Source organism: Sphaeramia orbicularis, chromosome 4, assembly GCF_902148855.1.
Source record: "Sphaeramia orbicularis chromosome 4, fSphaOr1.1, whole genome shotgun sequence".
NCBI classification, from domain to species: domain Eukaryota; kingdom Metazoa; phylum Chordata; class Actinopteri; order Kurtiformes; family Apogonidae; genus Sphaeramia; species Sphaeramia orbicularis.
In genome coordinates this window covers 45,906,999-45,921,952 of record NC_043960.1, presented here as the reverse complement: position 1 = coordinate 45,921,952, position 14,954 = coordinate 45,906,999, and the positions used below count along the sequence as shown (strand labels likewise).

General features: G+C 39.1%; 1 protein-coding gene across 1 annotated transcript in view; it reads left to right on the top strand.

The window, feature by feature from the left end:
• agbl4 (AGBL carboxypeptidase 4) overlaps window positions 1-14,954 on the top strand; it is a 460,789-nt gene that overhangs the window by 420,296 nt on the left and 25,539 nt on the right. Inside the window, exon 9 of the mRNA XM_030132962.1 lies at window positions 903-1,014. Within this exon, the coding sequence (XP_029988822.1) occupies window positions 903-1,014 (112 nt within the window). The remainder of the gene's footprint in view (window positions 1-902; window positions 1,015-14,954) is intronic.

Sequence of the window (14,954 nt, the reverse complement as noted above, 5' to 3'; positions counted from 1 at the left end):
AAATTTCGATTTTTAGATTTTGATGAATTTTTGAAATTATAATGGTCCATATTTTGATGGCTTATAACATGGAAATGGTTACAGATACAAAAATAGTAATTATTGAGCACTAATAGGAAGTCATATATGGACTTTAATTTGGGTCCATGACCTCTGACCTTGAGTGATATTGAAGGGTCAAACTCAAGGTCACCAATGTCTGGATTTCAACAATCGTCTTATATGATGAAACTGCTGGTTGGATTTATTGTAAATTTTATATGTATCTTCCTTGGGACAATGTCTACAAAGTTTGTCTGCAGTTTTGAGAAGTTAGAATGTTTTATTTTTGATGCATTTTTGAAATATTAAAAATTTGCCTTTAGTTATAATGGGTCATATTTTGATAGCATATAATACGGAAATGGTTAGAGATATCAATATAGTTATTTTTGAGGACTGATAGGAAGTCACATATGGACTTTTATTTAATTTGTTGAGTTCTCCTCCAGTGAAAGTATCACCCACTTCTATTGGGAGATTGCTTTCCTGCACCACAGGACTCTAGCATAGCAGCAGAACCTGACAACCTCTCAAATCCAACTTACTGATTTTTGATAGAACATGCTGGTGAGATTCAAGGCCACTGGTTCAGCCTTTTTTATTTTAATATGGGTCACAGGTAATTTACTAATCATTAGTGGTATTTTCAGCTTTAATTTTGATTTAATATAATCTAAGATGACTTAAAATTATCATTACAATCACTGTTTCTCACAATGCCATTCTGTGATCCAGTCCTAAGAATCTGGCACATTGCTTTCAGAACCTGTAATTACTTGGCGTGCGTTTTGTAAGTTGGACTGTTTTTGTGTGTGTGTCTGTGTGTGTGTGTGTGTGTGTGTGTGTGTGTGTGTATGTAGGTGTTCTCTGATGGGCTTTGACCTGAATCGTCACTGGCAGGACCCTTCTCCGTGGGCCCACCCAACGCTGCATGCTGTCAAACAACTCATAGTGCAGATGAACCAAGACCCGGTGAGTTTCTCTGTGTTCAACGTACCATTACCACAAACACAGTCAAGTTTACGGCTCCCAGATCTAGTTTTGGTTCTCCTTGCTTGGTTCAGCATGTTCGTCCGATCTGTGTTTGGGCTGTGTGCGCTGGGGAGCAGCAATCGGCCACTCAGCATCTCTGGAATGTCAGCTCGGCTCTCCTGGCCATTCAAAACATATTACCCAAGCAAGTCTCTTATGCTTTGGGTTTCTAACTCTACTGTAACTTTTTCCTCTTCCAGTTCGAGTCTTTCAGCCACAGAAACGCTACACAGGCAGGCCAGGGATTTTTCCCTTTGTTCCTGATGTTAATTATAAGCAGAGCGGCAGGTTGGTGGGATTACTGAAGGTCAGTGCGTGTCCTGGGAATACTCTGGCCTTTTGTACACGGCTCTAATCCTGATAAGAGAGGGAACGGACTGGGGCGGGACGGGGGCAGGCCAGAGATGGGCTGAGGCGAGGGGCTGGCATCAGGCAGATTAACCTTTTCCCCCGGTGCCGACACACTGATCGATAGACTCTGTCATGGCAGGGTGATCCACTCATGCCTGTCATTCACACACACCTACACACACCTACACACACTCATCAAACACACACATGCACATTATAGCATCTTATCACACAACCAGTGCCTGAACACAAAAAGGCAACAGAAAACTACCCTATGAAGCACTGCTTCTTAGTAAGGAGACGGTGGCCCATCATGGCTACGAATGCTGAAAATATAAAAACATCTTTCACCTTTTTGTGATCTTTGCTTTTTTCCTTCCTAATAGGTGATGAAAAAGTGGAGGGTTTGGTTGATTACAGTTCTGATTTTGGTTCTCAATTGCCTGTTTGGCAGAATTTTTTTTTAAATAGTCAAACATTCAAATAACTAAAATGTAGTGAGTTCTTTTTAGAGTTAACTGACCATTCACATACATAAATTGTATAATATTACAACTCATTATATAGTAATAAATAATACAATTAATATTTGCTAATCGCTAGTTGTTTTTGAGGCTATATCCACAAAATACTTTGTCCTTTTAAAACACTGTAGTGAAATGAAAAATAATGTCCATCCACACAAACACTTCAGATGCTTCAGAACTGATGTCCAAACATTTCTACATGTTTTAAAGTCATCAGTTGACCAGGGACTGCCTCAAACTGCTGGTACAGCAGCAGAACTTGCCTGCATTAAAGCTGGTAAGAGAGACAACAAGGACAGAATAATTTGGAATTCAGTATCTATACCGAATTAACAGCTGCTACTCAATGACAATGTCTTGTTGCCACAGCATTTTTGGTGACTTTTTAGAGAGATGGAGTGATTCTTTACTCTTTCATATGTATTTAAGCACCTGTGAGTGGCCAAAACTTTCCATCATGGCTAAAAACAGAGCCAAGGCATAGAAGTCTTGTTTCCCCTTAGACCTCTTGAAATACAATTTGCTGAAAGGTTATAATGGAACTTTCACCCAATGATGGTAAAGAACATGGTGCCTACTGAAACTTTCCCTGGTAAAGCCAAACAATCAAACTGTGAGGCAAAATAACTCATCAACCTGCACCCAGTCACATGGGTTGCTTTGTACTGAGAGGTCGCAAGAAACAATTGGGAAACACTGATGTAGAGTCCGCTCCACTTCTGTTACTTATTAAAGTCGTGCCCCATGGACCATATATTTCAGCCTCCCAGTAAACCCACTGGTGACCTGCCTATAAGAGCATTGTACAGTGAATTGTGAGACCAGGTCAATGCAGTGCCGCTGTACTGGACTGTATGTCTCCTTAGTTCACCGTTCCACTCAGATGCCTTCCATTTCCCTCTCTTTCCCTGTTCATAATCGTCAGACCATCTTGTCCTCCCGTCCCCCCCTTTCCCTCTTTCCCTGTTGATTGCCTTCAGTCTTGCAGAGTTAATTTGGAGGCTTGGGCAACCTCCCTTCTCTGTCTCTCTCTTTGGCCACAGCCAGTTAATCCCATCAGACACACTACTCATGTCTGGGGCTCCCAGATGCCAGTTTCAATGCCAGCTCTGCAGCCAGGAGGCCCTGTGCTGCTGCCCTCCATTCAGGCTCATCTCACACAGCGGGTAAAGAGTCTAATGAGGCTACCAGGGTTGGAGGGCTCCGCTGGAGGACTCCATTAACAAGAGATCAGCAGCAGCTACAACAGAGCACTTGGACTCTGCCGGTGTACAGGGGCCCATATACGAGCCGCTAACTCCATGGTTATTGGTTTAAAAACTATAAACTGTGTGAGTGTTCACGTCGGAAGTCATTTCCAATTTCTCAGAATGGGGCCTAAGTTTATTTTAGTAAGAGAAGTTTAGAGGACCTGGAAATAAGTATTGATGATGTCTTGATGAAGTTAGTTGAAGCAGAGCTGCTCTATAGCAAAGATGGTGCACTCTTCACCAGTAAATATGAAATCTAGACTCTGGCACAACTTCACATACTTCAAGATGCATGGAGAAGGAGAAGAACGAGCTACAGGTCAAAAACTCAAGCAGCCTTTCCAATCCAGTCCAATCCAACTTTATTTATTAAGCACTTTAAAATAACCACAGTGGAACAAAGTGCTGTACAGAAGACTAAAAGCACAATAAAAAAAATTAATAAAAGCATTAAGAAACAATAAAATCAAATATGTAACACTAAACCTTTGTCATATACAAGAATTTAGTTTTTTCTAAATACAGGCCAACACCTTTCAGCTGGCAGCCTTTGATATAATTACAGCTGCGTTTTATCATTTTAATGTTGCATGCTGTTAGTTTTGTAAAATATAATGTTAATAGTAGATATCTATACATATATATTGTTAACAGTACATACATACATATGTGATGTTAACATATATATGTGTATGCATGTGTAAATGTGTGTGTGTGTGTATATGTATGTATGTATGTATGTATATATATATATATATATATGTGTGTGTGTGTGTGTGTGTGTATGCATATCAGTCAATATATATATATATATTATATATATATATATATATATATATATATATATATGTCAGGGTAGAGACTGCGATCTGGTAGGATCGGCGATTCTACCAGTAGAGACTCCGATCGTAGTCTCTACCAGTAGAAACTCCTATCAGAGTCTCTACTGGTAGAAACTCCAATCCGAACCCTAACCCTAACCCTAACCCCTAAACCTTCTACTGGCAGGATCGGAGTTTCTACCAGTAGAGACTCTGATCAGAGTTTCTCTGATCCTACCAGATCGCAGTCTCTACCCTTACATATATATGGTCAGTTGATAAACCATATTGTCATTGGTTAAGGTGAAGCTGCCTTTTTCTCATTTTGCACAATTTGCATTAATCTTTTACACAAAAACAAAACCATCAACAAAAAAGAACATTCAAAAGCGATGTTCCTTCCTGGAATTACAGCTGGGTTGTAAGTGTAAGAATATGGTTATGTTACATCCTTACAGTCTGATGCATCAGACAGTCCCTGTTGAACTGAATATTTGTAGCACTAAAATGTATTTTCCATGGTCAGGAAACAGGGAAGTGTGACCTAACACAGGTAAACTCTCACCTCCAAATGCACTTAACAGACAGACACACTGTAGTGGACTGATTCTGTTGTAACCCTGCTTATTGCTGTTAAGTCATGCACTGTGTGCTTTGTGAAGGTTCACTTAATTTATTTAATGGCATCAGAGAAGAGTGTTTGGTTTTTGTGTTCTTTTTTTAGGTGTGGCAATATCAACCTAAGTTATATTGACAGTAAGACAAGTTAACACTGGATGACACCCACTATAAAACAGGAAAAGGAAGATGAAGACAAAGCTCATTCTGAGCTACTGTAGAAATGTGGTGGACTATATTCTGTAGATATAAACAGTTCATTCAAAGGTAATGAAAACACAGTGATTGTTATTTTGATGCGATTATACTCTAATGAAAACATAATTATGATTATTCTATTCCATTTCTGAATTTAGCTCCTAATAAATCCCCTAAATCTCTCACACTGGCCCTTTAAGAATTGGGATTTCTCCTTGTCAGTCATTTAGACTGAGGTCGTTTCAAAGAGTTTTGAGTTTTAAACAGAAGTTCCTCCAGCGTCAAAACAAATTTAAATGTAGATTTATTTTTTTTAATTGTATCTAAAGAAATATTTCATTTTGTACTTAAAGTGTAACATTTCGGCAGTGGTTATTCTCCACAGTATTCATTCATTCTTGCTAAATGTCATAAGTAAAAACTCCTGTGCATCTCTGCAGCCTAAAGTCATTTAATATGGGCTGTTCAGTCTGTATGTGTCAGTAATCTGCAGGTCTGTTCTCAGCTTTAGTAAATCCGATGCAGATTGTAAAAGCTAATTGAAGGAAAGGTTCAGCATAAAGTTGCTGTGGGCCTTTGCGCTCATAAATCTGACCCTGGGTTTTTGTCAATCATTTGGACTTTTTTACTCTTTTGGATATCCACAGTTAGAAGCATAAGACATAATTCAAAGTCACACTGACCTCTGATGCACAATGGAATCCATTCAGTTTGAAACCAAATCAGCCATACCCTTGTCTCTTCAAAATGATTCCCCAACATTGTGAAGTCAGCAGCTCTCTTTTTCTGTTTGGAACATAACTTCCTTGTTCTGTTCAGACACTGACTTTAATAAGTGTAATTTAAATCCAAGCTTGTAGCAGATACATACATTATACTGACACTGGTATGGATGGCCTAAAACTTTTATTACATTAGTTTTTTATAACTGCTCAAAACATTTGCGCTCACCAGCAGATAGTACATTTATCAGAGACAAACAAATGCATCGTTTTTGCTGGAAAAGTAAATAAAGATTTAAAGTGAATATCATGTTAATGTCATCAAGCGAGGTGAGGAAAATGAAGGATCCTGTGCCTCTAACTCAGTGAATATGTCTACAACACTTTACATAACAACCAGAGAAATAGTTTTGAATATTACTTTTTTGTGCTTTTTTATTTACTCATTTAGTTTGGTTTTAGATTTTAGTTTAGTTAAAAAAAAAAAAAAAAACATACAAATGCCCCACCCAGTCCTACAGTTGAAATTATACTTGATACCAAACATTTACCAAGTCTTAAGGAAAAAACCGGTCACTCTCACTTTTAAGGGTAAAAAATATCAATGTCACACTATATCTTAGGGGTGAAAACAAGTGTCACACTTTGATAGGATACATTTCAAGATTGTTTTTTGTAACTGGATTGGATTGTGAAAAGATGTCTAGTGTGTGCAAGATGTAATCCTGTTTGTGACACCAAATGATAGGATTGACTTCTGGATACTATAAACAAAAGACACTGATTCATTAGTCTTCCGCTGATCAGTCTTTATTCAAACAGCACTGGGAGACACGCAGCAAAGTTCTCATCAAATCTTTGTTGTCTTTTTCCTTTTATACCTGATGACTTGGGTCTCCAAAATCCCTTGGCCTCCTTCCAGTCCATCAAGTGGAACAGGATTTCATGATGAATGATTTTACCCACATTCCTTTAGTTGACATACATATGTAAAGTTTAATTCCGGCTCCTTTGTCACCTCCACTTATCATCTCACAGACAAACTAACCACCTTACACACTTGGTGGTGAAGGTGAAACTACGTCAACCTCTCAGTCTTAAAGGTAGTTCGTCTCACCTGAAGGACTGTGTTGGAATAACTGTGAATATTCCCATCATGCAGTGTCAGGATGGTCAGTCTTCTTTGTCCACCTATTGCTTTGAATGTCCCCCTCGCTATGTGTAAGACAACCACTGAAATACCACCCTGAAATGACAACTTCTATCAAAGAGACATAGTTTTGTGTAGTTTGTTTTGGTGGGATTTAGTCTTAAGCATGACATGCTTCCACATATGCACGTTTCACCAAAACAACTTTTCTCCCAACATTATTTTGCAACTCTGCTGTCACAACATCCTACACTCAGCACCGGCCAAGAACTAGCCAGAAAAACAGATAATTTGTACTCGTTTTCCAAATGATAGTGGAGGGTATCACACCCATCACTGAGCTCATTTACATGACCTTAAAAATCTAATAACTGGGAGTAATCAGATAATTGTAATAATCCGATCAGATGCGTTTACATGCACTTGAGAAATGCTCCAGTTCATTGTCAGATTTCAAAGCTACGTACATAATGTCGGTAGACTCAAACTTCCAGTTGTCTTCTGCTCCTGTTTGACTATGTAACTTCTGTTTTCTATGATTTTATTTGTGTTTACACATGCACAGATTTAAAAGAATGAAATAAATCAGATTAACCTGTATACATGCAGGAAGACATGGGAGTATTGAGGACAAATCCAGTGTTGATGTGTTTTCTTATAATCAGAATCCTGCAGTTATCTGGCAAAGCAGTGGTTCTCAACCATGGGTGGTGGGATGGGATTGAAAAATGGAGGCATACCCCCCTCCCCCCCCAGGGCACAAATTTGTTTTCGAGGGGCGGCAGGTGAGAAATGATGAGGTGAGGGGGGCTTTATCTACAGAGCTATGTAGCCCACCACGTCCTCCACATACAGGTTTGGTCCTAAATTTTTTCAGGGATGGGGGGGCAGCAGGAGGGTCATGATGCTGTTAGTGGGAATTTGTTCAAAAAAGGTTGAGAAACACTGTGATAAAGGATATCAGATTATACTGTTTACATGATCACTTGAATAATCTGATAACTCCAGAATCTGAGTATTGGTGTGCATGTAAATAGGTTCACTGACACAGAGTTAATGTCACAACAGGGGTCTGGATACAAGAGACTATGGTAAAACTATACAAAAGACAAACACACACCAATCTGGTGTCAAAGAAAAAAAACAAACATGTTTCCTCTGTTCTTATTCTGTCCTTCTGTCTGTCTGTCCATCTGTCCATCCAAGATTTTTCTCCAACCAATTTTTCGGACAATATTCACCTAATTTTACACGTATGTTCTTTACATGTGCCTTCCTCTCAATTTTTTTTTTCTTTTTTTTTTTTTTTTTTTTTTAGAATTTTTTTTAAAAGTTATTTTGAAAGTTAAGACCAAAATTAATCCCTGGGTAGGCAGGGTATCAGTGAGCTGGAGGGGCAAAGTGTTGTGTGACCAGGTGGGGGTATTAGTGAGCTCCGCCTACTTTTTCACTTGTTGGGTTAAAAATGCTTAATGCAGTTTTTAAAGGATCTTGTATATTATGAAACAGTGATTCAACTACAACTATTGTGTGAATAACAACTGGTGATGTTTCTTCCTAAGATGACTGTAAACTTTGTCTTCATCCATTTAAAGAGATGTGTGCTCAAGCTGTTTCATAAAATTCCATCATTTACCGTCTGCAGCTGAACATTGGTCAGCAGGGAAAATGGCTGAAAGAGTCAGTGATGCAAGGAACTATAATCTGTTCCCAAGATACCCTGTTGTTTGTTTTGAAAAGAGAGAAATGGAGAGGCAAAAAGGGGGACAAAAAGACCAAAGAAACAAATGGACCCATCTCCTTCCTAAAGCGTTGCTTTTCCAGCTCATTTATCAAAAGCACAAGAAGAATTCTTTTTGATTGGCTTATTACTAGAAACATTCATCACCAGCCGATGTAGCCCCTCCAATCTGACACCGCCATTTTGGATCATTTGTTAAGGATGACAAAGAGGTCATTGTTGCCTTAGCTTCTTTTTGACCTTTTTAATATTAGGAAATTAATTTTCTATCTGAAATAAATGTATTAGGTCCTGTCACACCACCTAGGTGATTTTTTTGCACCTTGGAATCCTCCCTAATGACTTCCTCTCATCTCACCCTCTACCGCACTTTCTTTGTTTACTGCTCACAGTTCCTGTATAGATTCACATGTACACACGCACGTACACACACACACACACACACACACACACACGTAATGTGTGTATATGTATTTATGTGTGTGTGTATACATAGATAGATAGATAGATAGATAGATAGATAGATAGATAGATAGATAGATAGATAGATAGATAGATGTGTGAGTGTACTTTTGTGCATATGAATATCTTTCTTCCCTTTTTTTTCTCTGCCTCCCTGTCTTCTCTCTACTTTCTCTGTATTTGTTAAAATGTCCTCTGGTGTCAGGCGACCATTTCTGATCCATTTCTGAGATTTACGGCCAATTTTTCCCATCATCCCTGCATCATTTCAACCCACCCCATCATCGCTCTCTTTTTCTGCCTCTGTTGGAAGCTGAATTGTGTGCTTTTCACGGGAAGACACAGATGAAACTCTCACACTCTGTTTTGTTTTATCTGGTTTTGCTTTTTAATTGTTGTCTTTTAGTCCACGGGCTTTTACATAAATAAATGACTGACACTGATATTTGAGATGGTTTTGCTTCCCTCTGGTCTCCTTCACCCATTGTCCCGACAGATGTGTTGGCTTGTGTGGCACTAACATGCCTGAAACAGAGCGCTGCCTGTGCCCGTTCAGCCTGATTACAAGTCACCTCTGTGTTCATAAACAGACAAATACCGCCATCAATTTGAGAGCACAGTTACAGACTTTGGGGGGGAGGGGGGTTCAGGGAGACGGAGACAGACGGAGGCAGGGTTTTGTGTCATTTACTTTCCTCCATGAAGCAGGTCATGCCATCTGCCATGTTCTGTCAATGCTGCATCATTAGAGGGTCACTGACCACGTGCCCCTCAGTCAGAACTGGCTTCTCCAACTCATGAAATGTTGGAAGCACTTTTAGCAGCAACAACTGATACAGAGGCCTTTTAAAGATCTTATTTATGAGGGAAAGTTGGTCTTTTTTCAAGTTCACATTGTAACACAAACTCACCTATAGGTAGCTCCATCAACATGAACAGGCTTGTATTCGACCCAGACCAAGAACCATGTCAGTTTGTAACCATTAGTTCCAAAGATTAGTCGAAATTTATCACATTAAAACCGCAGGAACCAAAAATAGGAGAAACACACCAGAGCTGCACGATTTTCACAACTGCAGCTCTCTCCAATTCTACAGATCACAGCTACAGCTCAAAGAACAGATTATTTTAGTTACTTTAGAAATGAAAACTGTAGACTCAATACGTGTAAACTAAAATATTTCAAGCATTTATAGCATTTTATTTTAGTTTTGATAATTACAGCCACGTGCAGTAGAGCAGTAGAATCTAATGGAATCTGATCTGCAATCTGTAATTATAGCTATTTATCCCTTATTCAACCTCCTCATTCTGTCAGAAAAAGCCAAAATCTGTATCACAGGGTAGATTTTCTACATCCTGATGTTTCCTGTTGTCTCAGATAATTTGATTTACAATATACTGAAGGTAATTAGGGAACTTTGGCCAAGTGAGGACCTGCAACACTTGACAATATTACTGTGGTTGACTTTACTGACTGCAATAAAACTTATTGAGAAAAACTTAAAACTTATTGAAAATTATTCAGCTGAGAAAGACTGTTATAAATGACATTATTAAGACTATGCAGCATTAAACAGGAATAAATACACAATTATAAGCCTTTGCAATCTACATTTTGCAAAGAAACAAAGGGAGTTAGTTTCTCATTGACGATGGTAAAAGTGTTTGGAGAAAAGTGCGTATTTATCAGGTCACATGTTTCAGAAGATAAGCCATGTTTGTAGTTGATTAATAATATGCAAATTACCAACAAGCCTTGCATTTTCACCGTCTACAGGTCATCATTTACCCTCCCAAAATGATTCCGCACTTTTCCTCCTGGTATATGATAAACAGCCATGTAAACCAACACGTTTTTTTTTACTTCTTCCACAATGTTATCACTGACTCTACACATAAGAGTAATAGAGGTTTATTTACTTATTTATGTGTTGCATCTATCTGTCCCGTTTTGGTTTAATGTCCAGAATTACTCCAGTCACAGGCCTGGTTCTGTCCGGTTAAAATCCTCGTATGAAACCCATGTCACACTTCCTGCAAGTATTATAGGAAATATGTTAATGAGGATTAATATGCATTATAAAGGTAATAAGTTCAGCTTTCTTCCTTTGAACAAGCAGCAGTTTCCCATCTCCTCCAAAGGTATGCTGCTGATGCCAAGAGCTTTATTCAGGAGCTTGTAATCCTGCTTCAATCAGCTCCTTTTCCTTTCCGTGTAAAGATAAGCCTTGCATTTACAGCCCCCACCTACCACCACTCTAATTAATATGCAGCAGATAAGTACTTGTCTGACAAAATTCATTTGTTTGACCTTCTAGGTTTTACACTAAACTGTTTGCGGCCGCTGCGAGTTCACCACAAGTTGAGAGTTCCCTGGTGTTTGTGCAGTGAGACAGGGTTTGGTTTAATTTGGACTGCTCCCTCCCTCCCTGTTTCCCTCCCTCACTCTCTCAAATTGTCTTCTGACTTTCATTCTCCAGTCTCTGTTTCTTAATTGCCCTTAATTGCTTAATTACAATTTCAAATGAACAATTCTGGAGGTCAGAGCGGGCTGTTAATTGAAGCATCAATCACAGTGGTGGGCCTTCAGCAACGTCTCGGTGTGATTGGCAGGACATTAACTGAGTATCGTCAAATGCTTGGACATGACATTGTGGGGCTCTATGGCCGCTACTACTGTTACTCTACTGTCCTAAGATGTTCCCAAGGAGACATTTTCTGGCTGATGGTAACACTGGAAGTAACAAAAAGTGTGTTCTGTTCCTTTTCTTTGACTTTTGTGTGCAAGTTCCCTCTACGGGGTTTCCTCTTTTTGAGATTTCCTTCATGAGGAGAATTACATACACTGTGTCATTGTGCCCTTTGAATCATTCTGTCTGAAAGTGTTCAGTCCATGGGCTCCCTGTCACACCTGCCTCTCAGAAATTACATTCATTTGTGACTAAATTGCAACTGTTTTATTTCAACAAAGTAATTAAACATTGTTAATCTAATTTCCAAGTGGCAAAAATGTTGTTAACCCAGAATGAATGAATGTATTGCATTTGTTTTCACTGATTAACAATATATAGGGAGTCAATGTAATCAACAAACTAGATGCTCCCTCCAAAAGCTGTTAAAGTACTAAAAGTACTCTCTGTACTCAGTGTTTGTTTGCCCTACCCCCCCACCCCCCCGCGACACACACACACACACACACACACACACACACACACACACACACAAAAATCCCATATATTTTCTGCACTGCTTTTCTTTTTATAAACAGCTCAATTGTAGGCATGGATTTATGTATGCAAATGACATTTACAGTCTTGTGAGATATTTTATATATATATATATATATATATATATATATATATATATATATATATATATATATAATATCTCACACCACAGCCTTCATCCACTGATAAGTATGAGAGAATGGATGCCTGGATCAGCAGGTTAACCTCCATACTACACTCAGTCCCCCTCCTTGTCCAACCTTCTTCCAGTCTGAGCCCCTCCATCTTCCCCTCCTTGTATCCTTCCTTGCCACCTCCTCCTCCAGACTCAGGGGTGGGGGGTGGGGTGGTTGATTATAAGGACGGTTCCCCTTGTCTGGACCCCGGCTGCGTTGGTTCAAACTCCTTCTACCCTCCTCCCTCTGCCTAATGGAGCTACCTCGACCTCTTGCTCTTCCTCCCTCTTTTTCCATCCTTACTCATCTCCTTCACTTTTACCTTTTTCCCCCTTTCCCCCCACATCTACCCTGCCCCTCTTTCCTTATCTAAGTCTTTTTTTTTTATATCTCTGTACATATTTCTCTCTTTCTGTGTGTACCTCCCATCACCACTTGGCTGCATTTAGCATTTTTTTCTCTCTTGCATTTTTTTTTTTTTGGTAGTGTGTGTTTTGTTTTTCTGTTGTTCCTCCTTCCCTCCCTGTGTCCTCCCTCCCTCCTCCACCTCCTCCTGCCGCCGTTGCTCTCCTCTGGGGCTCCATCCATCAGATTGTCGGGGGCTGCTAGCGGCCGACTCCCAGCCACCATATTTCACCGCCAGCCAGCCAAGCAGCTGACAGCACCGCCACCGCCAGGAAATTACTTTGGCTGTGAGCAGAATTTCAAACACAGAAACACTGCGTCGCCGGCCGCCCAACCACTGCTTCCCTCTCTCTCTCTTTTTCTCTCCTTCTCTGCCTTTCTGCTGTCAATCTCTCTACACACATCTCTATGTTTCTCTATCTATCTCTCTGTCTTTGTTGGTCTTTATGTAGTTATTTCCTCCCATCTCTATATGTTGTTCTGTTTACTCCTCCCTACACCCCCCACCTTTTTTTCCTTTCCACTTCACACGCACACATGGTTTTCTCTTGGTTTTCTCTCGTTGCCTTTCTCCACTGATCTTTCTCTTCTTTCTTTCCTCCCTCCCTCCTTATCTTCTTCTTCGACACCCCCCACATCCTCTCTTTTTTTCCACCTCTCCTCCTCCTCTTTATGACCCAAAGGGAATGAGGTGTGGTTCTGAATATGTAATGAGTATAAAGAGGGAGAGAGGGAAGGAGATAAGGAGGAAGAAGAAAAGGAAAGGGATAAAAAACAAAATGGAGTGATGCGATAGAAGAGGAGGGATGTTGGCTGGTGGATCTCTAGAGTTGAGCATCAAAAAGTGTTTGTGTGCATCACAACCAGTTTCAGACTACTGAAGTGACGATGCCTCTGCCAAGCGAGGACACTGATGTTGGTTGTCACATCATGGCTGCTTTAAATTCAGTTCTTAGGTTGAGGTTAAAGGAATTTACTGAAAAAAAAGGATTTTACTGGCTTTTTTTTTCAGATTAGATCCTTATTTAGCATAGACACCGACATTACTGAGCAGTCAGATTCACGCCTTGTACCTTTAGCTTCCATATGGTACTTGGAGGATGCAAGTATACATTACATACATTATACCACAACAAAAGAAATGCTCCCTACCCTCTGTAGCTTCTACTTCTTATACTCACCCAAAAGGTGTCATCTATGTAACGACACATAGAGGATGAGAAGTTCAACATCACTGCACAAAAACACTTAGTATGAATATAAAAATATTTGGTCCAAACACAGTGAAAACAGTGAAAAGAATAAGTGAACAAATGTTTGTTCAAAGACTTCCGGTTTTTTTTGTTTTTTTGTTTTTTTTACATCTTACTTGTAGAATGTGGCTGCTTGTGTCAGAGCTCTACACAGAATCCAGTTTAAGACATAGTGTTCATCTCACAAACATCTCACTTCTATGTAAGCATAGAGCTGTTATCAAACCTAATAATACTTTATTAAAATCACATTGTTGTTTCAAAATGACGCTCAGCATTTGAATGACTCCTTTAGAGCAGCATCAACACACACATAGTAGCACTGCCTTCTTTCGTGCTTTCTTTATACACTTTTCTAATTTTGTCATTTCAGTCCAGTACATCTACTCCCATTTAAGTAGACACAAAAAACAGAAATACACAGAGCTTATTTTTTTGCTATTGTACTTTTATACAGCTGATCTGCCTTGGTGGAGATCTGCACTCTCTGAGTGCTTTTCTAGTTTTAAGAAATGCATTGCAGAATTTCAAATTAAATGAAAAGCAGAAAATGTATTTGTACTTTTTGTGATTTTGTTTTTGGAGAAGTTAAAGTTCTGATGCTTTAATGTGAGAATTCACTTTCAGTGTGTGTAAGCAGTTGACAAAAATGTATTTCCTCTTTTGGTTTTTACTTTTTATTTGAAAGTATTCCATTTTTCCTCTAATGTTGCTGGTCAATGTCATGCATCACCACCACCATCAGTTAACTTATTTCCAGCTGTAAACAGCTTTTCGATTCTTGTGTGCATTTTGTCAATTCCACTGTAGAAACATAAGATTCTAACCATCATGTATTTGTTGAAATATGAACATAAGACTTAACTTCTGTTTAGGATTAAATTATCAGTTTTTTCTTCTATCAGTTTCATATTGTTACATTACAGGGTGTAACAATCATCTAGAATTATAATAACCAATAATAATAAGTATTCAT